This window comes from Ranitomeya variabilis, chromosome 4 (assembly GCF_051348905.1).
Source record: "Ranitomeya variabilis isolate aRanVar5 chromosome 4, aRanVar5.hap1, whole genome shotgun sequence".
Lineage (NCBI taxonomy): Eukaryota > Metazoa > Chordata > Amphibia > Anura > Dendrobatidae > Ranitomeya > Ranitomeya variabilis.
The window spans coordinates 744556593-744582908 of NC_135235.1; the positions used below are offsets into that span (position 1 = coordinate 744556593).

General features: G+C 44.5%; 3 protein-coding genes across 4 annotated transcripts in view; 2 read left to right on the forward strand and 1 right to left on the reverse strand.

The window, feature by feature from the left end:
* LOC143768077 (uncharacterized) overlaps window positions 1-12363 on the forward strand; it is a 33051-nt gene extending 20688 nt beyond the window's left edge. Inside the window, exon 7 of the mRNA XM_077256765.1 lies at window positions 9950-12363. Within this exon, the coding sequence (XP_077112880.1) occupies window positions 9950-10944 (995 nt within the window). The 3' untranslated portion in view covers window positions 10945-12363. The remainder of the gene's footprint in view (window positions 1-9949) is intronic.
* Window positions 1-26316, reverse strand: part of LOC143768048 (uncharacterized) — an 804459-nt gene that overhangs the window by 628994 nt on the left and 149149 nt on the right. The window lies entirely within an intron of this gene.
* The window catches only part of LOC143767103 (uncharacterized), a 415169-nt gene that overhangs the window by 320678 nt on the left and 68175 nt on the right, over window positions 1-26316 (forward strand). The gene's annotated exons all lie outside the window — the stretch shown is intronic.

Sequence of the window (26316 nt, forward strand, 5' to 3'; positions counted from 1 at the left end):
GGGGGGACATCACAGTAAAGTAACAGATCGCTGATCTGACACTTTGCTGTGCACTGTGTCAGATCAGTGATCTGACATGCACAGCAGGGAGGCTTCCCGGCGCCTGCTCTGAGCAGGCGCTGTGAAGCCACTTCCCTGCAGGACCCGGATGCAGCCCCGCGGCCATTTTGGATCCGGGCCTGCAGGGCGGAGGAGGTAAGAGACCCTCGCAGCAAAGCGATAACATCACGATGCTCCGAGGGTCTCAGGGAAGCACGCAGGGAGCCCCCTCCCTGCGCGATGCTTCCCTATACCGCCGGAACACTGCGATCATGTTTGATCGCAGTGTGCCGGGGGTTAAAGTGCCGGGGGCGGTCCGTGACGATCGGCCGCGCTCCCCCCTTGAGTGCGGCCGATCGCTCTGGATGTACTATTCCGTCCTCGGGAAGTAGGGCCCACCCCACATGGACGGAATAGTACGTCTAATGGCAGAAAGGGGTTAAAATAAAGAAAATACTTTGGACTGGTACAATTCCCCAAATGGTGTTTGCTTAAAAAATTGACTTTTTTTTTTTATCATACATACTGTATAACCTACTTTGGGTGAAATTTTGTTTATTTGAAATAAATAATAATAATAATAATAATTTTATTTATATAGCGCCAACATATTCCGCAGCGCTTTACAAGTTATAGAGGGGACTTGTACAGACAATAGACATTACAGCATAACAGAAATCACAGTTCAAAACAGATACCAGGAGGAATGAGGGCCCTGCTGCTCGCAAGCTTACAAACTATGAGGAAAAGGGGAGACACGAGAGGTGGATGGTAACAATTGCTTTAGTTATTTGGACCAACCATAGTGTAAGGCTCGGGTGTTCATGTAAAGCTGCATGAACCAGTTAACAGCCTAAGTATGTAGCAGTACAGACACAGAGGCTATTGAATGCATAAAGTGTATGAGAACACGATGCGAGGAACCTGATTGTTTTTTGTTTTTTATTTTAATTAGGCCACATAGGGATAGTTAGGTTAATGCGTTGAGGCGGTAGGCCAGTCTGAACAAATGCGTTTTTAGGGCACGCTTAAAACTGTGGGGATTGGAGATTAATCGTATTAACCTAGGTAGTGCATTCCAAAGAATCGGCGCAGCACGTGTAAAGTCTTGGAGACGGGAGTGGGAGGTTCTGATTATCGAGGATGCTAACCTGAGGTCATTAGCGGAGCGGAGGGCACGGGTAGGGTGGTAGACTGAGACCAGAGAGGAGATGTAGGGTGGTGCTGAGCCATGGAGTGCTTTGTGGATGAGGGAAGTAGTTTTGTACTGGATTCTGGAGTGGATGGGTAGCCAGTGTAATGACTGGCACAAGGTAGAGGCATCGGTGTAACGGTTGGTGAGGAATATGATCCTGGCAGCAGCATTCAGGACAGATTGGAGCGGGGAGAGTTTGGTAAGAGGGAGGCCGATTAGTAGAGAGTTACAATAGTCCAGACGAGAATGAATAAGTGAGACAGTAAGAGTTTTTGCAGAGTCGTAAGTAAGAAAAGGGCGAATTCTAGAAATATTTTTGAGATGCAGATAAGAAGAGCGAGCCAGTGATCGGATGTGGGGGGTGAATGAAAGCTCGGAATCAAGGATGACCCCAAGGCAGCGGGCATGTTGCTTGAGAGTAATGGTGGAACCGCACACGAAGATGGCAATGTCAGGCAAAGGTAGGTTAGTAGAGGGAGAGAACACGAGGAGTTCAGTTTTTGACAGGTTCAGTTTCAGATAGAGGGAGGACATGATGTTAGAGACAGCGATAAGACAATCACTGGTGTTTTCTAAGAAGGTCGGAGTGAAAGCAGGAGAAGAGGTGTATAATTGGGTGTCGTCAGCATAGAGATGGTACTGGAAACCAAATCTACTGATTGTTTGTCCAATAGGGGCAGTATACAAAGAGAAGAGGAGGGGGCCTAGGACTGATCCTTGAGGAACCCCAACAGTAAGGGGAAGGGGAGAGGAGGAGGAACCAGCAAAACATACAGTGAAGGATCGGTCAGAGAGATAGGAGGAGAACCAAGAGAGAACGGTGTCCTTGATGCCGATGGAGCGGAGCATAGTGAGGAGGAGCTGATGATCCACAGTGTCGAATGCTGCGGAAAGATCCAAGAGAATTAGCATGGAGTAGTGACCATTAGATTTAGCTGTTAGTAGGTCATTAGAGACTAAACTAAAGAAGACTAGAAATAAAGAAAAATTGGCCTGCTGCAGGTCTACAAATTTGGTTGTTCCAAACTGACTATTGTCATATATACTGTAGAACTTGGTTTGTGTGAAATTTCCTTAGTTACAAATATATTTAAAAAATGGCCTGCTACAGGTGTACACATTTGGTCCTTCACGTGTCCACTATTCTCACCAGTGCCCTTACCAACGTGGTTACTAGCATTTGTCACTTAACAACCAACACTTGGATAATTGCTTGTGCTCAGGGATGCTACATTTCCTTGATGGCATACTGAGTGAATATTGTGGAGGCTGGGCCCGAGTACCACCCTGACATGGAACATGCGCTACCGACACAGAGGATTGCTGGTTCTACTTCTATCAGGGTTTCCTCCACTTCCTACTCCAGTTCCTGAAGCCCCTACTTCTCATTTATCATCTTTTATTTTCTATGTCAGCATGTTGTCCACATCAGCTGGAAGCTCTACAGCACTGCCTTAGCAAAGCGGAAACAGACTGCGCTGAAGCTAATTTGTCTAGGAGACAAACCGCACACCGCTGAAGGAATAACAGACCAGACAGATCTGTGTCTCTCTCCGCAGACCCTACAACCATCTATGAGTGTGTGTGATAATGGGTGTAACCTGGTGGCAATTTTGAAGGTTGGCAAGCTCACACATGTTCCAGGCTTGTGTAAGGTGACTGAGTGAGGTAGTTGTGGGCGAGCTGCTGCTTATGCACACTCTGGCACCCTTCAGACAAAACGTGTCCCAGAGTGCTGCTGTTTGTGTAGTGCACCACACTTACTTGTGGCCCATAGCCCTCCACTGGCTCTATGCTCCCATCTTCCAGAACCTTCACAGCAAACAATCCAGGGGACACTAAATTTGTTAAAACAGTCAAACTTTTACTTGGCAGTTTTCCGTCATTACAATCAGGCAGATAGGATAGGACCCAATGGGTTAAGGTATTTCCAACAGGTACCGGTATTAACTTTAGCCCTAGTTCTCTGTATGGGCAGAGCATCTCTCTTGCTAACTCCGCTAGCACTAGGAATTCTTCTCCATCACAAGCAATGCACCCGAATTCCATCACTTCTTGCCTTTGAGACTTTAAGTCCTTCTTTCCCTGTAGCTCCATAGTCTTAGAGCACGTAAAGGCCCCGATGTCCATCTCGAGGTTCCCGAGCCTACAGATGGATTTGCATGGAAAGGTTTTTTTGACAATGCACTGCCTTGATCATGCTGTCCCTAGCAGCCTATTGCCTGTGACCGCTGCAGTCACCTCACCACACTTTCTCTAACTGAACTTAACACTTACTGAACTTGGCACTAACCCTCCGGTGCCGAAAACCTACACAGAGTTGCCAGAGCTTCTTGTCAAGGTACACTGCATGGGCGCCCATTTCCACAAGTCAGTTACAGCTACCACCGCTCTGGAGGTGTTGCAGCAGCACATTTAATTGCATGCATAGGAACACCACACTGCACATGCTGGCAAAGCTTTCTGAGTGGCAGAGACCAGTTGTGAAAATACCAGCACCAACATGCTTCTCGGTATTCTGGTCAGACTCCGCGCATAACAACTGAAGAGTGGGCATGGATGTCTGACATGTCTGCTGTTCTCCAAGACTTTTAGAACTCCCCAAAGAAGGAGAGCAATGATGACGGCATCATCAGCACAACTATTCCGCTTTTGTGCCTACTTCAACAGTCGCTGCTGACAAACATGAAGCTTTGCAGGCAGACCAGGTGGAGACGCAGGAAGACATGAGACATGGAGATACTACCCAGCTTAGCCTCATTTAATCTGCTCAATGCCAATTGGCTAGTAATGAAGAGGAAGAGGAATAGGAGCACAACAGAGTCTAGTACACACACAAGTTTCCTACGTGGATGGGCTGAGGAGGGGAATGAGTAGGACGAAATTGGTGGAGATGGAGAGTAGTCATCATGGTGGAGACGGGGAAGTGTTGGCTATGGGGAACTGGGCACATATGGAAGACTTTATGTACCTCTGCCTTTACCATGACCCTCGTGTTATATTCATTTTGGCCAAAAAGAGTACTGGTTGTACACCCTGTAGTCCCACGCTACAAGGAGAACTTTGCATCTCTCCCTCCTAAGGTGGAGAGGTCTACTAAAATGGTGCTATACCAGAAAGCCAGAATGAAAAGATGTTGACAAAAATTCCCATCAGACAATGCTAGCAGCAGGGGGCTGCTTGCCCAATCAAGGAGGAAAGGCGAGGGAGACACACACCAGGTACAGCAGATGCAGGGGTAAACTGTAAAAGGTCTGGCCCAATTTCATGACACCCTCCCAGCATCCAGGCCATGATGACTGGGTATTTTTGACAAGGATGGAAAAGTTTTTAAATGTGGTCAAGCAATATCTGGCTGACAAAGCCAGCATACTCCATAATTCCTCTGTGACCTTCAGATATTGGGACTCAAAGCTGGACACCTGTCATGATCTGTCCCTCTATGCCTTGGAGGTGTTTTCCTGCCCTGCAGTAGTGCTTTGTCTGAGCGAGTTTTTAGTGTCACAGGGGGATCATAATAGACAGGCGCTTTTGTCTGTCAATAGAAACTGCTGACATTCTCACTCTGATAGAACCGGCTTTTCCACACCACCAGATGACAGCTGTACTACAACTAGAGATGAGCGAATATTTCAATATTCGATTCAGATTATGTTTACCAAATTTGCAATATTCGCCAATTAATTCGTCAAACATAGCCGAATGCCATTATAGTCAATGGGAGTCAAAAACAAACGCATACACATCACCTTAAAATGGCCCCAAATGCTGCCAAAACACATCAAATGAGGGACAGGCACCAGGAAAGTGGCCTCAATTCACCCACAATACTGATTGCAGCTGGAACCGCAGCAATTAGCCAGGCATGAGGTATCTAGGTCTGGGACAGCATGTACAGCTTTCTAATGAACGTAACAGTGAGACTAGGTGGGTGAGGGATCGGTGTAGTGCCCCTTTGCAGTTAACCCTGATAACACATGCAAAACCTCTACCTGCTTTCATGCTGAGCCACACTCAGGTGGCACAAATATCAGTTTTTATCAGACTACCATTGTCAGAAAAATTTAAGGATAGTAACGCGGGTAGTGGAGTACAAGGAAGTGGAGGCCTGACTGTCTCAGAGGCCTACTGCTACAGGCAAAGTTGCATGAAGGAGACCCAACCAGGAGTCTACACATTTACAACAATTCGTGGCAGACATCAACAAAGTGGCATCAATTGCAATAAAGCAAAATTAGTATAGCAGGGACCGACACCTCTTCTACTACAGCCAACCCAGCAGATGGAGACTGTAACGGTAATGGCAGTGGAATCACTGTTCCGTATCCCTCTGTAAGCCTGGAAGGGTCGTAACTAGGTTGCCTACCAAATCCCTACTCTGATAAGTGGCAGCAGGTGAAAACTGGGACCCAAGGAGGTACAAAGAGGTGGCACAAGATGCTACTCCATGGCTGACCTACAGAATGTGGCAGCTGACCCCCTACAGCGGGTAAGCTGCTAAGGCCCAAAGGAGGGATGAAAAACGCAGGCAGGCACTCTAGGGACTCTGGAACCATGGGTGCAGATGTGACCAGCTGAGGAACAGAAAAGCACTGGCAGATGCGGTTTGGACCAGGTGTTAGTACAGATGGGTGCTGGCAGGTGCGATCTGGATCGGATGGACAGAAAAGTACAGACAGGTAGGAGCAGAGCAGGGTAGACAAGCAGACAGTTGGACCTGGGGAACCTGACAACTAGCAAGCATGCAAGGCAAACTAACAATGTAGCTCAGGCACCTCCATATTGGAGGAGAAGCCTTAAATGAAAGATGTTGCCATCTGTAGGTTGGGAATACCTTAAGTTGATGTGTGTAGTCCCTTTAAGAGGGAGGGAGCACGCGAGTGCATCCTCTAAGCATAGTTCCCTCTCCTACATCTGAACCTTGGTGGACACCGACACACGGGGTGAGATGAGGAGGTGGTGTGTGAGTGGGAGACACTGAATGTCCTGTCTGTTAGGTACGAGGAGATCCAACAAAGGGCCAAGTCTGTAATGTCAACAGATCAGAACATCTTTAGTAAGATGGAATGGTCCACTGTGTCAAAGACAGATGTCAGGTCTAGGAGAAGGAGGAGGACAAACTCGCGTCGCTTTCATTTGGAGGTTAGTAGGTCATTGGTGACTTTAGTCAGGGCGGCTTCAGTGGAATGGTGTGGTCTGAAGTCAGATTGTATGCGGTCAAAGAGGGAGCAAGAGGAGAGGTGGGAGGACAGTTCAAAATGGACATGTTTTTCCAGTAGTTTGGTGGCATAGGGGAGAAATGTTATGGGGCGATAGGTCAGCAGATGGGTCAAGGGTGGGCTTTTTGAGGATGGGTGTGATCGAGATATGTTTCAATCAGGATGGAAGACACCAGTTGTTAGTGAGAGGTTGAAGAGATGGGTTATGCTTGTGATGAAGACTATGGTAAAGTTTGGAATGAAGTGGGATGTTATTGTGTCATGGTCACAGGTGGTGAGGCAAAGTATTCAGATGAGAGGGAGTGAGAACTGGTGGATGCAGGAAAGAATTGAAAGTACTGAATAGCTGTTTAGGGTTGTGAGACAGGTATGATATGAGGGATGAGAAGTCGGTTTGTTTTGCTTCAGTCAGAATTTGTGCAGCATTTTTACAACTTCTGTTACTGGACGGGCAACTCTGCTCCCTTTCTTTGGCAGCCGTACAACGGTAAGCTTTATAGATGAGGACCAGAAAGAACGTGCACCAGTAGATGGCAGGCGCTGCATCAAGTGGCCTCTGCTCTTCTTCCTCCACCTTAACATCACACACAGTACAGTCCTAAGTGGTGGCACCCCAATTAGCCTTTTCCCCCCTCACATCACAACTCTCTAATGTATAAAATATGAAACCAGAGGAAATTCTCAAACAGGTATTGAGGGGGAGAATGAAACAAAGGCCAGTGGTAGCAAAAAAGTTGCAAATAAATCACAAACTCTGTATTAAAAAGGGTCCTTGTAAAATTATATACCGTATATATCTCGTCAGCAATATTAAATAAGGTGCATCGTGCTTATATATTGCAAAACAATACTCCTCACAGAAATATGACTATGGTCATAACACAGTCTGTGTCAAAACTCAAGGCATAAAGTGCATAAATATATATTATTGCTACAAAAAATGAAAGTTACAGTTACCTACATCAGTGTCTCTCCTGGCCTCTGGCACACCACAGGCAGAGAGAGAGAGAAGGGGATCATGATGATCGTGATGGGGATCAAAGCTGCAGCATGTGTCTGGGCTGGCATGTCACTTACAAAGGCAGGAAGATGCAGCCCTGAATGTGTGTGTGTACTTTACACAATCCTAATGGGTGTAGCAGAGCTGTGTATATTCGTTACAGATGTGATGATATGTTGTAAAGGATAGGTCGGTGGAATAGTCGCATGTATCTATATAAATGATGGGTATAGTTAAAGGGGGAAAGAGTTAAACCCACAAGCATAATCTTAGTCCTAATATACCGCTAGTTAATATACAAATACTGCCATCATTTAGTGCCTACTGGTTTAGATATAGGCTGTTAATTATAGCCATAGAACCGGGATTGCCCGTTATACTGGAATAACCTGAGTAGCGATAATATGGTAAGGTTATTCATATAGGGATAGTACTATATCCGTGTGGAGAACATGGTTACCTTAGTAGATGCGAAAAAGTGCAACCTGCAGTGACGCGGTATCCACCGCTAGTCAGCTGTGCAGGAAGGTGGCACGACGCAGTGAAAAAAGGAAGGGGCGGGACATGCTAAAATGAGCTGCCTATCAGTGCAGGGTGGAAGTGGTGACGTCAATGGCTGTGTTCCAGTGGCCATGCTTAGTGCGTGTCACAAAGGTGTTCTGCGTTCCAGGAAGCCAGAAGTCGGGTAGAAATCAGTGATAAGATGTAGGTCTGATTGAAGATGAATGGTGATAAGTTACTATAGTATGAAAGTGTTGCTAGTAGGCATGAAGGCGTGGACAAGGAACAGGAGAGAAAATCACATTCATGTAGTGTCAATAAAAACGCGTTCATAGACACCAAAAATGTCTAGGTCCTTTTTTATCCAAGTGGTGACAAAAAATTCAAAACTTTGCTAAAAAAAATAAAAACTTGTGCCATTTTCCAATACTGTAGCGTCTCCGTTTTTCATGATCTCGGGTTAGGTGAGGTGTTATTTTTTGCCTGCTGACCTGAGGTTTTTAATGATACCATTTTGGTGCAATGTCGCGGCCACCAAAAAAATGTAATTCTGGTGTTTTGACTTATTTTTTGCTACGTCATTTAACAAGCAGGTTACTGTATTTTACGGTGTGTAAGACGACTGGGCGTATAAGACGGGCCCCAACTTTCCCATATAAAATATAGAGTTTAGGATATACTCGCCGTATAAGATGGGGGTCGTCTTATACGCCGGGTGTCGTCTTATACGGCGTTTGCGATCCGGATGGTTCCCAGGGTCTGGAGGAGAGGATACTCTCCTTCAGGCCCTAGGATCCATATTCATGTAAAAAAAAGAATAAAAATAAAAAACAGGGATATACTACTTACCTTCCGACGGCCCCCGGAGTTCTCCCGGCTCTCGGAGGCTTCCGTTCCGATGGATGCATTGCTCGAAGGACCGGAGATGATGTTGTGGTCACGTGAAAAAAAATTTTCAATAGTCTCCATGGGAGACTAGAAGCTGCCATAACTCGATCAGCTCTGCTACATACAGGCGAATTACTCACTTGCTATGAGTGCTGACCAAGGGGTGGCGCTCATAGCAATCCGGCAGTGACAGCCTTAGATGTCTCCAGGAGACTTCTGGTTGTCATGCTGACCCATCGGTGATCCGCGATCACGTGACTGGGCCATCGGTGAGTGGGATTTCCGACCATGATTGCGGGAAGAGCATGTTAAATGCCGCTTTCAGCGTTTCAAAACAGCTGACATGTGCTGGGAAAGATGTGGGCTGACCGCCGGAGCCCATATCAAAGGGAGGGTGTCCAACATCGGCGTGCTATTACGCCCGATGTCAGAAAGGGGTTAAAGGATAAACATGGATTTGGACTTACACAGAGACCCCTAGGCTTGGGCCACATTGTTACCTGCTGTTCTGTTGTGTGAGATGGGGAAAATAGTTAGGTTGCTTGGTCAGAACCATGAAGGCAGAGAAAATATTAAATCAGAAGATGCAAGAGTAGTCAGTAAATGGTCCAGGGTGACAACAGGTAATTAATATAGAAGCCGGGAGCTGAGCACAGAGGACTGAACCAGAGGAGACTAAGCTTGTATCTGGCACCTTCCAGCAGAGCTGATATTGTTGGATTGGTTTATGGAAGCCATGTTGCTTTTCAAAAGACTTTGAGCCACTAATAATGTGGAAGCCTGTTTTTCCACTGACCGATGATAGACCTGAGTGGGGACTTTTTTTTTCTAATGACTAGAGTTTTTATTTGTTTAATTTTTGCCTACAATACCGTTGGGTGGCTTTTGATTCGATATTTGGGAAGCAGAGTAAACAAACAGGTGAGCACCACAATCTACTCATACATCTTATGAGGTTTTCTATTATCCTATAAACTGTCAATGTCTTGGTAAATCAATATTTTTGAATAACTTGCTATTTTTTGCAGATAATTTAAGTAGAAATGTTCAAAAATATAAGTCAAGGATATTTTATTCAAAATTAATAATTGATTTTATTCTTGGCAGATGACTGTACCAGGAGATCAGAGGGACAGCTGACATCTTCAATTTTTAAATCGGATGATCTTGAGATTCCACAGGATACAATTAAAGTGACTGCCATTACTCCAGATATACCATCATCCCTTCACAGTGATAATCTCTCATCTGATCCTTTCAAACAGGTCCTGTCTTCTGATTCATTACAGAGTGCTAAGGAAAATCAAAGTTACAAAATAAGCATTAAAAAACTAACTGGTCATAAAGCAAAAAATTCATTTTCAGGTTTAGAATATGAAAAGCATTTTCCTTTTGAAAAATCTTTTCTTAAACATCAAAAAATTCACACAGTAGAGAATAACTATTCTTGTTCCAAGTGTGGGAAATGTTTTAACAAGAAATCAAATCTGGTTAGTCACCAGAGAACTCACACCGGGGAGAAGCCATTTTCATGTTCAGAATGTGAGAAATGTTTTACAACGAAATCAAGTCTTGTCAAACATCAGAGAACTCACACAGGGGAGAAGCCATTTTCATGTTCAGAATGTGGAAATTGTTTTACATATACATCACATCTTATCGCACATCGGAGGACTCATACGGGAGAGAAGCCATTTTCATGTTCAGAATGTGGGAAATGTTTTACATCGAAATCAAGTCTTATCACACATCAGAGAAGTCACACAGGGGAGAAGCCTTTTTTATGTTCAGAATGTGGGAAATGTTTTACATCGAAATCAAGTCTTATCACACATCAGAGAACTCACACAGGTGTGAAGCCTTTTTCATGTTCACAATGTGGAAAATATTTTACAAGGAAATCAAGTCTTATTGCACATCAAAGTAGTCACACAGGGGAGAAGCCTTTTTCATGTTCAGAATGGGGGAAATGTTTTGTACTGAAATCAGATGTTGTTATTCTCCAAACATCCCACACAGGGGAGAAGCATTTTTCTGTTCAGAATATGGAAAATGTTTTGCGAAGAAATCATTGTTTCTTAGTGACCAGAAAAGTCTCTTAGGGGAGAAGCCTTTTTTATATTCCTTATGTGGTAACTATTTTGCTTGAAAATCAACTCTCAATAAACATCAGAGCAGTCACACAGGGGAGAAGCTTTTTTCATGTTTATTATATTGGAAATGATTTAACCGACAACAACCACTTGTCATTCCTCATGTTTGGCCTCGTTAAAAAAACCACTCATCTCGGCTTCCGTTCTGGCGCCATTCCAGTGGTGTTGGGACTCACATTCCGAGGCTCACGTGAGGTTGTTGCATCACACGAGACCTGCTCCCAATCAGTTCCAGCTTTACTGTCCCCCTCTTTGGATGTAATGAATATCAACCAGAAGCCAGGGCTGCGGCTGCTCTCTGACTTCCTGGTGATGTTTGATTTGTAGAAGGTGGGGATGGTGACACCAGTGCTGATTGGGGGCAGGTTTCACATGATGCAACAACCTCACATGAATCCCGGGAACACAAGTACCGACACCACTGGAAAATGCCACACAGAGCGAATCCATTATCACACCCAGAGCATGAAAAATGAATTACTGAAAAACCATATATTATTGATGGTCAAAAACAACTTAGATGGGGTGAAACAATATATTTTATTGACAAATTATACAAAAAGATATAACACAGTCGTATAATTAAATAAAAAAGGGAAATTAATTTACAACTAATCGTAGATTTTTTTGACTATAAGACACTGGTATACAAAACATTAAAATCCATAAAGCAATACCTGCCTATATGCCCCAAATCAGTAGTGGTCAGATAGCTGACACCAGCCATGTCATGTTTACTTTCTATATAGAAAGGTAAAATCACGATAAAAAACATAGCGGCGATCTTGAACTTCTGCAGTCTTCAGGAGTGAAGCTATTATTAATGTTGGGAATTTATAAAATCCTGAAGGGCTGAGAGCATCCCACAACCCGGCCCATGTGAGGTCATCAAGGAGGGGTGTCTGGATGTAACTTAGGTGCAGATAAAAGGTGAAGGCTAATTATGATCTGGATTCATTTGGAAAGATACATATCGGTGTATGCACGTTCCCAATGAAAGTGCTCTCCTTTGCTAAGCCAAATCATCTCTGTGATCATCATAGTAAGTTTCCCACTTTAATCTTGTTTATTTTATGCACTGCATATGCTGTATTGCAGTATTTCCCAAACTCCAGTCCTCATGGACCCCAACAGATCATGTTTTCAGGATTTCCATAGTGCAGCACAAGTGAGAGAACTCCTGATACTTCCATCACCTGTGCAATACTAATGAAATCCTGAAAACATGAACTGTTGGGGTCCGTGAGGACTGGAGTTTGGGAAACACTGCTGTATTGTTTGTCCCCTTTGTAAAATCTTTTGTATATTTTTTATAAACACTGCCTATTGTTTTGGATTAAACATAAAATTTAATAATTCTCTTCCTTTTGTTCTGTAAACTGCACCCTGAAGCAATATGCTACCAGAAATCAGGCGTCCAGTCAGCCTGTATAAATTACTGTTGGTGGCACTAATTAGTTATTGGTTTGGCGTGTATTTAGCAGTGACCGTAACCTGGGTATATACACAGTCCATGCATTGAAATGAGGGATGTATATACCATACCCTTATTGTTATTTTCCCAATAACCATCATATTAGTGGAAACAGCCTGAGGACTGCTTTGTTAATCGTCCCTCAATTTAGTACTTGTTCGGAAGATAGGGGGCAGCAGAGCACTGTTCATGACAAAAAGATAACAGTGCACAGCCTCCGAGGCGGTGATCTTTGACAATTGGTGGTTGTGGTGAGATTCTGTTTTATCTCTCTGGTTCATTTCTTTCTTTCTTTCAATGTTCTTTTTATTACGAATTTTAAATTTAACAAACAGCTTTATAGTAAAGGTAACACATAACATGGTCATCACAGCAAATAGATGAAGTGCAAGAGCTAGGTTAAAAAGCTCTGAAATTAAACTTTCATAAGTTTGTGTGCCAATAATAAAAGGGTTATAACAATTTTTCTTCTCTGACCAGAGGAGTTATACTAAGCATTTAACAATCCAATAAAAAGGGAAGAGAGAAAGCGTAAGAAAGTTAGAGTAAGGGTACTGTCACACTGTGAAATTTTGATCGCTACGACGGCACGATCCGTGACGTCGCAGCGATCGTATGATTATCGCTCCAGCGTCGTAGACTGCGGTCACACGTTGCAATCACGGCGCTGGAGCGATGCCGAAGTCCCCGGGTAACCAGGGTAAACATCGGGTAACTAAGCGCAGGGCCGCGCTTAGTTACCCGATGTTTACCCTGGTTACCAGCGTAAACGTAAAAAAAACAGACAGTACATACTCACCCGTCGGTGTCCTTCAGGTCCTTTGCCGTCTGCTTCCTGCTCTGAGTGCCGCCGTACAGTGACAGCAGAGCGCAGCACTGCTGTGATCTGCTCTCACTTTCCGGCCGGCAGACAGAGCAGGAAGCAGACGGCAAAGGACCTGAAGGACACCGACGGGTGAGTATGTACTGTTTGTTTTTTTTACGTTTACGCTGGTAACCAGGGTAAACAGCGGGTTACTAAGCGCGGCCCTGCGCTTAGTTACCCGATGTTTACCCTGGTTACAAGCGAAGACATCGCTGGATCGCTGTCACACACAACGATCCAGCGATGTCAGCGGGTGATCAAGCGACGAAATAAAGTTCCAAACGATCTGCTACGACGTACGATTCTCAGCAGGGTGTCTGATCGCAGTAGCGTGTCAGACACAGCGATATCGTAACGATATCGCTAGAACGTCACGAATCGTAATGTCGTAGCGATGGAAATTGCACTGTGTGACGGTACCCTAAGGGATAAGGAAAGGGGGGAAAAGAATGTGAGGGAGGGGAGGGGGAAGGGAAGTGGTGACACATTGGGGTGAGTGGAATAGTTTAATCGTTATATCGCCAAAAAAAAGGTGGGTTGTGACCTGTATGGAGTCCAAGGTTTCCAGATGTTTGGAATTTAGCAGTGGAATGGTGAACTCTCGCAGCAAGTTCCTCTATGTATAATTGATCTACCTTGAGGAGTATTTGTCTTGCTGTGGGTGTAGTTTTAGTGTTCCAATTTGAAGGGATTAAGGATTTCCCTGCCACCATAATGAATTGTGACAATTTGGATCTCCGGTTCATTTCAATTGGTGACAGCGGTGAGGTTCATCACCAACACCAAAAGTGGGAAAAATTCAGCGATGAAGCTTGTAGATTGTTTGTAAAAATTAGCTTTTAATTAGTCATATAAAATATGCTCTAAACAAACTTAATGGCAATATGGCAATGCAAGAAGGAGGTTTCAGACCTACACTTTTACACTGTCACGGGGTCCTTCCCCGGTACCACAGAATCAACAGAGCCAGCGAAGAGTAAACAATCCCAAGACCTTTATTTAGGCAAAAATACGAAAGGTCCATATACGATCTACCACACAAAGGATAAAATAGTCCAGAACACGATTGCAGTTCAGTAACAGGATAAAAGTCCAACAATCCAGCAGAGAGAGGATAGCATATAGGACTGATCTGTGTCTCACCTCCTCATTCACAGGTCAGGAGGGGGAAGGTCTCAGGGGCTCATTGTTTCAACAAGCTAGGTCAACATGTCATTAGCATATTAGCAAACAATACAGTGCTGAGGGGGCTGATATCAGATGGCAGCAACAGCCATTCATCAATTAGCAAATAACTCCTTCTACAAGAGAACACCATGAAAATAAGTAAAATAGAAATATACACAAAAATGATACCCACATAGCATATCACACCATCACAACCACGTTCTACTTGCTGTTTGCTGTTTCTAACATAAATATCCAAAAGGATTCTGTATTAAATGGGAAACACACAAAATATGCCCTAGACTACAAACACGGAGGACCGTGAGAATCAGGACAACCTACAAAGAAAGACCTCCAAAGAGATCACATAAAAATATAGCCATATTTAAAACATAATTAAAAAAGGGATGACATCATACAAAAAGGACAAGCAAACATTGGGCAGAGATATGCATCAGGTCCAACAATAATGATACTTGTAAAAAGGACATCAATAATAACTCAACATGAGTAAATCAATAAAAAGCGCAATGCTTAAAGTGCAAATGCATATGGACCAAGGACATACCAAAGAACTGGGTACAACTAGTTCAGTAATAAGATGCAATATATAATAGGAACCTTATAATAAGAGATTCTCGAAACGCGCGTCAGGGGGTACGTTGTGGCAGCCTGGACCTTGGGTAACTATGTGTTTTCATTAGCCTAACATGTATTATGAACTCTCTTTTACTCCATTCTATGTACGACTATGATTTGCAGAGGAATATCTTATCATAAGGTTCCTAAACAACTGAGCCTATTATTTATTGCATCTTATTACTAAACTAGTTGTCCCCAGTCCTTTGGTATGTCCTTGGTCCATTGCATGCTTCCCTGAGACCCTCGGAGCAACGCAATGTGCTCGCGTTGCTCCAAGGGTCCCCTACCTCCTTCTCCCTGCAGGTCCCAGATCCAAAATGTCCACGGGGCTACATCCGGGTCCTGCAGGGAGGTGGCTTACCAGCGCCTGCTCAGAGCAAGCGCTGGTAAGCCTGCAGCCTTGCATGTCAGATCCCTGATCTGACACAGTGCTCTGCAAAGTGTCAGATCAGCGATCTTACCTTATAACATGATGCCCCCCCCCCTGGGGCAATGTTATAAAGTAAAACAAAAAAAAATTCAGATGTGTAAAAAAAAAAAAAAGTCCTAAATAAAGAAAAAAAAATTGTTCCCATAAAAACATTTCTTTATCTAAATTAAAAAAAATAAAAGTGCACATATTTAGTATCGCCGCGTCCGTAACGACCCGACCTATAAAACTGTCCCACTAGTTAACCCCTTCAGTGAATGCTGAAAAAAAGCGAGACAAAAAACAATGCTTTATTATCATACCGCCATACAAAAAGTGGAATAACACGTGATCAAAAATACGGATATAAATAACCATGGTACCGCTGAAAACGTCATCTTGTCCCGCAAAAAAACGAGCCGCCATGCAGCATTATCAGTAAAAAAATAAAAGAGTTATAGTCCTCAGAATAAAGCGATGCAAAAATAATTATTTTTCATATAAAATAGTTTTTATCGTATAAAAGTGCCAAAACATAAAAAAATGATATAAATGAGGTATCGCTGTAATCGTACTGACCCGAAGAATACAACTGCTTTATCAATTTTACAAAACGCGTAACGGTATAAACGCCTCCCACCCAAAATAAATTCTTGAATGGCTGGTGTTTGGTCATTCTGCCTTACAAAAATCGGAATAAAAAGCGATCAAAAAAGTCACATGTCCAAAAATGGTACCAATAAAAACGTCAACTCGTCCCGCAAAAATCAAGACCTCAAATGACTCTGTGGACCAAAGTATGGAAAAATTATAGCTCTCAACATGTGGAGACGCAAAAACTATTTTTTGCAATAAAAAGCGTCTTTTAGTGTGTGACGGCTGCCAATCATAAAAATCCGCTAAAAAACCCGCTATAAAAGTAAATCAAACCCCCCTTCATCACCCCCTTAGTTAGGGAAAAATAATAAAATGAAAAAAATGTATATATTTCCATTTTCTCATTAGGGTTACGGCTAGGGTTTGGGTTGCGGCTAGGGTTGGGGCTAGGGTTAGGTTTGGGGCTAGGGTTAGGGCTAGGGTTGGGGCTAGGGTTGGAGTTAGGGTTGGGGCTAGGGTTAGGACTAGGGTTAGGGCTAGGGTTAGGGTTGGAGTTAGGGTTAGGGCTAGGGTTAGGGTTGGGGTTAGGGCTACAGTTAGGGTTGGGGCTAAATTTAGGGTTAGGGTTTGGATTACATTTACGAAGCTTGAGACGAAAAGCTACAGGGTTGATTACAGTGACCACCTTACAGTTGTGGCCAAAAGTATTGACACCCCTGCAATTCTGTCAGATAATACTCAGTTTCTTCCTGAAAATGATTGCAAACACAAATTCTTTGGTATTATTATCTTCATTTAATTTGTCTTAAATGAAAAAACACAAAAAGAATTGTCCTAAAGCCAAATTGGATATAATTCCACACCAAACATAAAAAAGGGGTGGACAAAAGTAATGGCACTGTTTGAAAAATCATGTGATGCTTCTCTAATTTGTGTAATTAACACACCTGTAACTTACCTGTGGCACCTAACAGGTGTTGGCAATAACTAAATCACACTTGCATCCAGTTGACATGGATTAAAGTTGACTCAACCTCTGTCCTGTGTCCTTGTGTGTACCACATTGAGCATGGAGAAAAGAAAGAAGACCAAAGAACTGTCTGAGGACTTGAGAAACCAAATTGTGAGGAAGCATGAGCAATCTCAAGGCTACAAGTCCAACTCCAAAGACCTGAATGTTCCTGTGTCTACCGTGCGCAGTGTCATCAAGAAGTTTAAAGCCCATGGCACTGTGGCTAACCTCCCTAGATGTGGACGGAAAAGAAAAATTGAAAAGAGATTTCAACGCAAGATTGTGCGGATGTTGGATAAAGAACCTCGACTAACATCCATATAAGTTCAAGCTGCCCTGCAGTCCGAGGGTACAACAGTGTCAACCCGTACTATCCGTCAGTGTCTGAATGAAAAGGGACTGTATGGTAGGAGACCAAGGAAGACCCCACTTCTTACCCCGAGACATAAAAAAGCCAGGCTGGAGTTTGCCAAAACTTACCTGAAAAAGCCTAAAACGTCTTGGAAGAATGTTCTCTGGTCAGATGAGACAAAAGTAGAGCTTTTTGAGCAAAGGCATCAACACAGAGTTTACAGGAGAAAAAAAGAGGCATTCAAAGAAAAGAACACAGTCCCTGCAGTCAAACATGGTGGAGGTTCCTTGATGTTTTGGGGTTCCTTTGCTGCCTCTGGCACTGGACTGCTTGACATGGCATGGCATTATGAAGTCTGAATACTACCCACAAATTTTGCAGCTGTTGTGAATTAGACTTTTTTGGCTCCCTCTAGTGGTTACTAGTGATATGACTCTGGGATTTCCTTCCCTCTGTTTGCACCCAGCTGGGTCGTTACTTTAGGGGTGTTGTTATATAAACCTCCTGGAACCTTAGTCCAGTGCCTGGCATCGGTGTTATCAGACACATTCTGTTTGCTCCTGTTTGCTGGTCCTGGTTCGTGCTAATTAAGCTAAGTCTTGCTTCTTTGTTTTTTGGCTTATTTATTTGCTATCATTTTTGTCCAGCTTGTACTAAATGTGATTCCTGACCTTGCTGGAAGCTCTAGGGGGCTGGTGTTCTCCCCCCGGGCCGTTAGACGGTTCGGGGGTTCTTGAATTTCCAGTGTGGATATTTTTGATAGGATTTTTTGCTGACCATATAAGTTATCTTTCTATATTCTGCTATTAGCTAGTGGGCCTCTCTTTGCTAAATACCTAGCTCATTCTTATGTTTGTCTTTTCCTCTTACCTCACCGTTATTATTTGTGGGGGGCTTCTATCCACTTTTTGGGGTATTTCCTCTGGAGGCAAGAAAGGTCTTTCTTTTCCCTTCTAGGGGTAGTTAGCTCTCCGGCTGGCGCGAGACGTCTAGGACCAACGTAGGAACGTTCCCCGGCTACTGGTATTTGTGGTGCTAGGATTAGTTATATGGTCAGCCCAGTTACCACTGCCCTATGAGCTGGTTTTCTGTATTTACGGACTTAGCATTATTCCTGAGACCCTCTGCCATTGGGGTCATAACAGTATGCCAGGCCGACATTGAATGTTTAAAGCACTGCAGAAGTGGGATAATAAGAAAGGAAATTCTGAGTTTTTTTTTTTTTTTTCTTTCCTCTCTTCCTCCCCTTTACCTTTGAGTGGCTTGTGCTTGCTGCAGACATGAATGTGCAGACCTTGATTACAAGTGTTAACCAGCTGGCAGCTCGTGTGCAGGGTATACAAGATTTTGTTACCAGTAGTCCTATGTCTGAACCTAAAATACCTATTCCGGAATTGTTTTCTGGAGATCGATTTAGGTTTAGGAATTTCAAGAATAATTGTAAATTGTTTCTTTCTCTGAGACCCCGTTCATCTGGAGATTCAACTCAGCAAGTTAAAATTGTTATTTCTTTTTTGCGGGGCGACCCTCAGGATTGGGCTTTCTCGCTAGCGCCAGGAGATCCGGCATTGGCGAATATTGATGCGTTTTTTCTGGCGCTCGGATTGCTTTACGAGGAACCCAATCTTGAAATTCAGGCAGAAAAAGCCTTGCTGGCTATTTCTCAGGGTCAGGATGAAGCTGAAGTGTATTGCCAAAAATTTCGGAAATGGTCCGTGCTTACTCAGTGGAATGAGTGTGCTCTGGCCGCAAATTTCAGAAATGGCCTTTCTGAAGCCATTAAGAATGTGATGGTGGGTTTCCCCATTCCTACAAGTCTGAATGATTCTATGGCGCTTGCTATTCAAATTGACCGGCGTTTGCGGGAGCGCAAAACCGCTAATCCTCTGGTGGTGTTGTCTGAACAAACACCTGATTTAATGCAATGTGATAGAATTCAGACTAGAAATGAACGGAAAAATCATAGACGTCAGAATGGGTTGTGTTTTTACTGTGGTGATTCTACACATGTTATATCAGCATGCTCTAAACGCCTAACAAGGGTTGTTAGTCCTGTCGCCATTGGTAATTTGCAACCTAAATTTATTTTGTCTGTGACTTTAATTTGCTCTTTGTCTTCTTACCCTGTTATGGCGTTTGTGGATTCAGGTGCCGCCCTGAGTCTTATGGATCTGTCATTTGCCAAGCGCTGTGGTTTTATTCTTGAACCGTTAGTAAATCCTATTCCTCTTAGAGGTATTGATGCTACGCCATTGGCGGAAAATAAACCGCAGTTTTGGACGCAGGTGACCATGTGCATGACTCCTGAACATCGGGAGGTGATTCGTTTTCTTGTTCTGCATAAAATGCATGATTTGGTCGTTTTGGGTCTGCCATGGTTACAGACCCACAATCCAGTCCTGGATTGGAAGGCAATGTCTGTGTCAAGTTGGGGCTGTCAGGGAATTCATGCTGATTCCCCGCCGGTGTCTATTGCTTCCTCTACTCCTTCGGAAGTTCCTGAGTATTTGTCTGATTATCAGGATGTATTCAGTGAGTCCAGATCCAGTGCTCTGCCTCCTCATAGGGACTGTGACTGCGCCATAGATTTGATTCCAGGTAGTAAATTTCCTAAGGGAAGATTATTTAATCTGTCAGTACCTGAGCATGCCGCAATGCATTCATATATCAAGGAGTCTCTGGAGAAAGGGCATATCCGTCCATCCTCTTCCCCTCTTGGTGCGGGATTCTTTTTTGTGGCCAAGAAGGACGGATCTTTGAGACCTTGTATTGACTATCGGCTACTGAATAAAATCACTGTAAAATTTCAGTATCCTTTGCCTCTCTTGTCGGACTTGTTTGCCCGGATTAAGGGTGCCAAGTGGTTCACCAAGATAGATCTTCGTGGTGCGTACAACCTTGTGCGCATTAAGCAAGGTGATGAATGGAAGACTGCATTTAATACGCCCGAAGGTCATTTTGAGTACTTGGTGATGCCTTTTGGGCTTTCTAATGCTCCCTCAGTATTTCAGTCCTTTATGCATGATATTTTCCGGAAGTATCTGGATAAATTTATGATTGTTTATCTGGACGATATTCTGGTTTTCTCTGAAGATTGGGACTCACATGTGGAGCAGGTCAGGATGGTGTTTCAGGTTTTGCGTGAGAATGCCTTGTTTGTTAAAGGCTCAAAGTGTCTCTTTGGAGTACAGAAAGTTCCCTTTTTGGGGTTTATTTTTTCCCCTTCTGCTGTGGAGATGGACCCAGTCAAGGTCCGAGCTATTCATGAGTGGACTCTACCCACGTCAGTTAAGAGTCTTCAGAAGTTCTTGGGTTTTGCTAACTTCTACCGTCGTTTTATCGCTAATATTTCTAGCGTTGTTAAACCTTTGACGGATATGACCAAGAAAGGTTCTGATGTTGCTGACTGGGCTCCTGCAGCCGTGGAGGCGTTCCAGGAGTTGAAGCGCCGGTTTACTTCGGCGCCTGTTTTGTGCCAGCCTGATGTCTCACTTCCCTTTCAGGTCGAGGTGGATGCTTCTGAGATTGGGGCAGGGGCCGTTTTGTCACAGAGAGGCCCTGGTTGCTCGGTAATGAGACCATGTGCTTTCTTCTCTAGGAAGTTTTCGCCTGCTGAGCGGAATTATGATGTGGGCAATCGGGAATTACTGGCCATGAAGTGGGCATTTGAGGAGTGGCGTCATTGGCTCGAGGGTGCTAAGCATCGTGTGGTGGTCCTGACTGATCACAAAAATTTGATGTATCTCGAGTCTGCTAAACGCTTGAATCCTAGACAGGCCCGCTGGTCATTGTTTTTCTCCCGTTTTGACTTTGTGGTCTCGTATTTACCAGGTTCAAAGAATTTGAAAGCTGATGCTCTTTCAAGGAGCTTTGTGCCTGACTCTCCTGGAGTCACAGAACCTGTTGGTATTCTTAAAGAAGGAGTTATTTTGTCAGCCATTTCTCCTGATTTGCGACGTGTGTTGCAGAGATTTCAAGCTGGTAGACCTGACTCTTGTCCACCTGACAGACTGTTTGTTCCTGATAAGTGGACCAGCAGAGTCATTTCCGAGGTTCATTCCTCGGTGTTGGCAGGTCATCCGGGAATTTTTGGCACCAGAGATCTGGTGGCTAGGTCATTTTGGTGGCCATCCTTGTCACGGGATGTACGGTCATTTGTGCAGTCCTGTGGGACTTGTGCTCGAGCTAAGCCTTGCTGTTCCCCTGCCAGCGGGTTGCTCTTGCCCTTGCCTGTCCCGAAGAGGCCATGGACACATATTTCCATGGATTTCATTTCTGATCTCCCGGTGTCTCGGGGTATGTCTGTCATCTGGGTGGTATGTGATCGCTTTTCTAAAATGGTCCATTTGGTGCCTTTGCCTAAGCTGCCTTCCTCTTCCGATCTGGTTCCTGTGTTCCTTCAGAATGTGGTTCGTTTACACGGCATTCCTGAGAATATTGTGTCTGACAGAGGATCCCAGTTTGTTTCCAGGTTCTGGCGATCCTTTTGTGCTAGGATGGGCATTGATTTATCGTTCTCGTCTGCCTTTCATCCTCAGACTAATGGACAAACTGAGCGAACTAATCAGACTCTGGAAGCTTACTTGAGGTGTTTTGTTTCGGCAGATCAGGATGATTGGGTGACCTTCTTGCCGTTGGCTGAGTTTGCCCTAAATAATCGGGCTAGTTCCGCTACTTTGGTTTCGCCATTTTTCTGCAACTCTGGTTTCCATCCTCGTTTTTCCTCGGGACATGTGGAGCCTTCTGACTGTCCTGGAGTAGATTCTGTGGTGGATAGGTTGCAGCAGATCTGGAATCATGTGGTGGACAACTTAAAATTGTCACAGGAGAAGGCTCAGCGTTTTGCCAACCGCCGCCGCGGTGTGGGTCCCCGACTTCGTGTTGGGGATTTGGTGTGGCTGTCTTCTCGATTTGTTCCTATGAAGGTCTCCTCTCCTAAATTTAAGCCTCGCTTCATCGGTCCTTACAAGATATTGGAAATCCTTAATCCAGTGTCCTTTCGCTTGGATCTTCCGGTTTTGTTTGCCATTCACAACGTGTTCCATAGGTCTTTGTTACGACGCTACGTTGTGCCTGTGGTTCCTTCTGCTGAGCCTCCTGCTCCGGTGTTGGTTGAGGGCGAGTTGGAGTACATGGTGGAGAAGATCTTGGATTCTCGTCTCTCCAGGCGGAGGCTTCAGTATTTGGTCAAGTGGAAGGGTTATGGTCAGGAGGATAATTCCTGGGTGGTTGCCTCTGATGTGCATGCGGCCGATTTAGTTCGTGCCTTTCACGCTGCTCATCCTGATCGCCCTGGTGGTCTTGGTGAGGGTTCGGTAACCCCTCCTTAAGGGGGGGGTACTGTTGTGAATTAGACTTTTTTGGCTCCGTCTAGTGGTTACTAGTGATATGACTCTGGGATTTCCTTCCCTCTGTTTGCACCCAGCTGGGTCGTTACTTCAGGGGTGTTGTTATATAAACCTCCTGGAACCTTAGTCCAGTGCCTGGCATCGGTGTTATCAGACACATTCTGTTTGCTCCTGTTTGCTGGTCCTGGTTCGTGCTAATTAAGCTAAGTCTTGCTTCTTTGTTTTTTGGCTTATTTATTTGCTATCATTTTTGTCCAGCTTGTACTAAATGTGATTCCTGACCTTGCTGGAAGCTCTAGGGGGCTGGTGTTCTCCCCCCGGGCCGTTAGACGGTTCGGGGGTTCTTGAATTTCCAGTGTGGATATTTTTGATAGGATTTTTTGCTGACCATATAAGTTATCTTTCTATATGCTGCTATTAGCTAGTGGGCCTCTCTTTGCTAAATACCTAGCTCATTCTTATGTTTGTCTTTTCCTCTTACCTCACCGTTATTATTTGTGGGGGGCTTCTATCCACTTTTTGGGGTATTTCCTCTGGAGGCAAGAAAGGTCTTTCTTTTCCCTTCTAGGGGTAGTTAGCTCTCCGGCTGGCGCGAGACGTCTAGGACCAACGTAGGAACGTTCCCCGGCTACTGGTATTTGTGGTGCTAGGATTAGTTATATGGTCAGCCCAGTTACCACTGCCCTATGAGCTGGTTTTCTGTATTTACGGACTTAGCATTATTCCTGAGACCCTCTGCCATTGGGGTCATAACATGCAGCATAATGTAGGGCCCAGTGTGAGAAAGCTGGGTCTCTATCAGAGGTCATGGGTCTTCCAGCAGGACAATGACCCAAAATACACTTCAAAAAGCACTAGAAAATGGTTTGAGAGAAAGCACTGGAGACTTCTAAGGTGGCCAGCAATGAATCCAGACCTGAATCCCATAGAACACCTGTGTAGAGATCTAAAAATGGCAGTTTGGAGAAGGCACCCTTCAAATATCAGGGACCTGGAACAGTTTGCCAAAGAAGAATGGTCTAAAATTCCAGCAGAGCATTGTAAGAAACTCATTGATGGTTGCCGGAAGCGGTTGGTCGCAGTTATTTTGGCTAAAGGTTGTGCAACCAAGTATGCCAATACTTTTGTCTGGCCCATTTTTGGAGTTTCGTGTGAAATGATCAATGTTTTGCTTTTTGCTTCATTCTCTTTTGTGTTTTTTCATTTAAGACAAATTAAATCAAGATAATAATACCAAAGAATTTGTGATTGCAATCATTTTCTGACAGAATTGCAGGGGTGTCAATACTTTTGGCCACAACTGTATAAGGACCAATAAACCTAGAACCTAATTTCCAAGAAGGAACTTTCAGTTTAAGATTTTTGGTGGATAGCCATACTAAATCATTCACCCCCAGGTCCGATCCTAACAATCGTTTCTTATCAACCAAACGTTTGTATTTGTCCCTCATGATCCTTATATTATTCTGAACCCCTTCCCACACAGATGAGAGCGAAGAAAACCAAAAATACAAAATGTTTGGGCAAAAATGTCATGCTGTGACTGTCTTCAGGAAGGAAGAGGGGCCTCAAAATGTCCCTGGAGCTGGAACCCTAACTATCCCTGTCCCTGGGGTACTCTTAAAAGTAGAGAGGCCAGAGTCTCTGACCTTACTATGCTCCAGTAAAAACCCTGATCTGTCCCTTCCAAAACCCATGAGGCATGGGACAGAAATGAAAAGTAAACCAAACACAAAGACAAAACAGAAATAGCAAAAATCCTCTAGCATACAAAAACAGTAACCAACAATAGGGAGGAGGATAGGGACAAGGAGGAATAAACTAAATGAGAAAAGGGGACAGGAGATAAACTCACATGTACAACACCAAACTACAGAAAGCCACAACTCCAAACTTCAACTACTTATTTTAACACACAGCACAGTGTCTCCTTAGAGCAAGGAAGCGGAGCTTTCACCTGCAGGACAGAGAGGGTCTGGCCAGGTTTTATAGGACTTAATGACCAGATCAGAAGCAGCTAAAATGGAGCTGAATGTTTCTAAGGGCTATCCCACACGTCCAGATAATTCCGGTACCGGAAGAAATCTGTACCGGAGTTATCCGTGTCCGTGTGCCCGTGAGCTCACGTAGGCCATACGTGCGGCACACGTGTGCCGCCCGTGTGGCGAGTGGGTACCACACGGAGTGTGCAGGAGACAGCGCTAAAGTTTAGCGCTGTCCCCTGCATCGTGCTGAATCCGCGATTCATATCTTCTCTGCAGCAGCGTTTGCTGCATAGAAGATATGAATAATAGTGTTTAAATGAAAGATCTATCTGTCCGCCGCCCTCCCACCCCCTGTGCGCCCCCCCCCCCCCGCTGTTCTGAAAATACTCACCCGCTTCCCTCGTTGGCTGTCGCTCCTTCCTGGTCTGGCCGCGGCTTCCACTGTATGCGGTCACGTGGGGCCGCCGACTACAGTCATGAATATGTGGCTCCACCTCCCATAGGGGCGGAGCCGACTATTCATGATTGTAAATGAGCGGCCCCACGTGACCGCATACAGTAGAAGGCACGGGGCAGAGAGGAAGCAGCGACAGCCAACGTGGGAGCGGGTGAGTATTTTCTGAACAGCGGGGGGGGCGCACAGGGGGTGGGAGGGCGGCGGACACATAGATCTTTCAGTTAAACACTATTATTCATATCTTCTATGCATCAAACACTGCTGCAGGGAACATATGAATCGCGGCTTCAGCACCATGTGGGGGGAACAGCGCTTACTGTAGCGCTGTCTCCTGCACGCCACACGGAGAACGTCCGTGTGAGGTGCGTGTTTTACACGGACCCATTGACTTTAATGGGTCCGTGTAATACGTGCGCTCCCACGAACACTGACATGTCTCCGTGTTTGGCACACGGAGACACGGTCCGCAAAAAATCAATGACATCTGAACAGATGCATTGATTTTAATGGGTCTACGTGTGTCAGTGTCTCCGGTACCTGAGGAAACTGTCACCTCATGTACCGGAGCCACTGACGTGTGAAACCGGCCTAACAAGCATAGAGAGGGTCATTAACCTCTTCAGCAACAAAGGAACCCAAATTCATTTAATATGGTATCCAAATACACAGGTTCAATGTAAGATCTGCGATTCAAAATTCAAAGTGGTCTTCTTGCCTCAGATCTCCCAGGTTGGCATGACACACTAGTGACAACAATCTTTTAATAGGCGCTTAACTAGCTCTGTAAAATGAAAATGCTCTGCTGATAGGATATTGGAAACAACATATCTACTACATTAAATATGGAGGGGTTGGTCAATATAGTTATCTGGAATGTAAGGGGTAATCCTGGCTTTTCAGCTACGTTGCGCAGATGGACTTTGGTAACAAATTTATAAAGGGGATCTAATTGCTATATTCAGACCCAAAGGCCAAAATAAGAGTGAATGGCTCTATGTCTAATCAATGTTTGT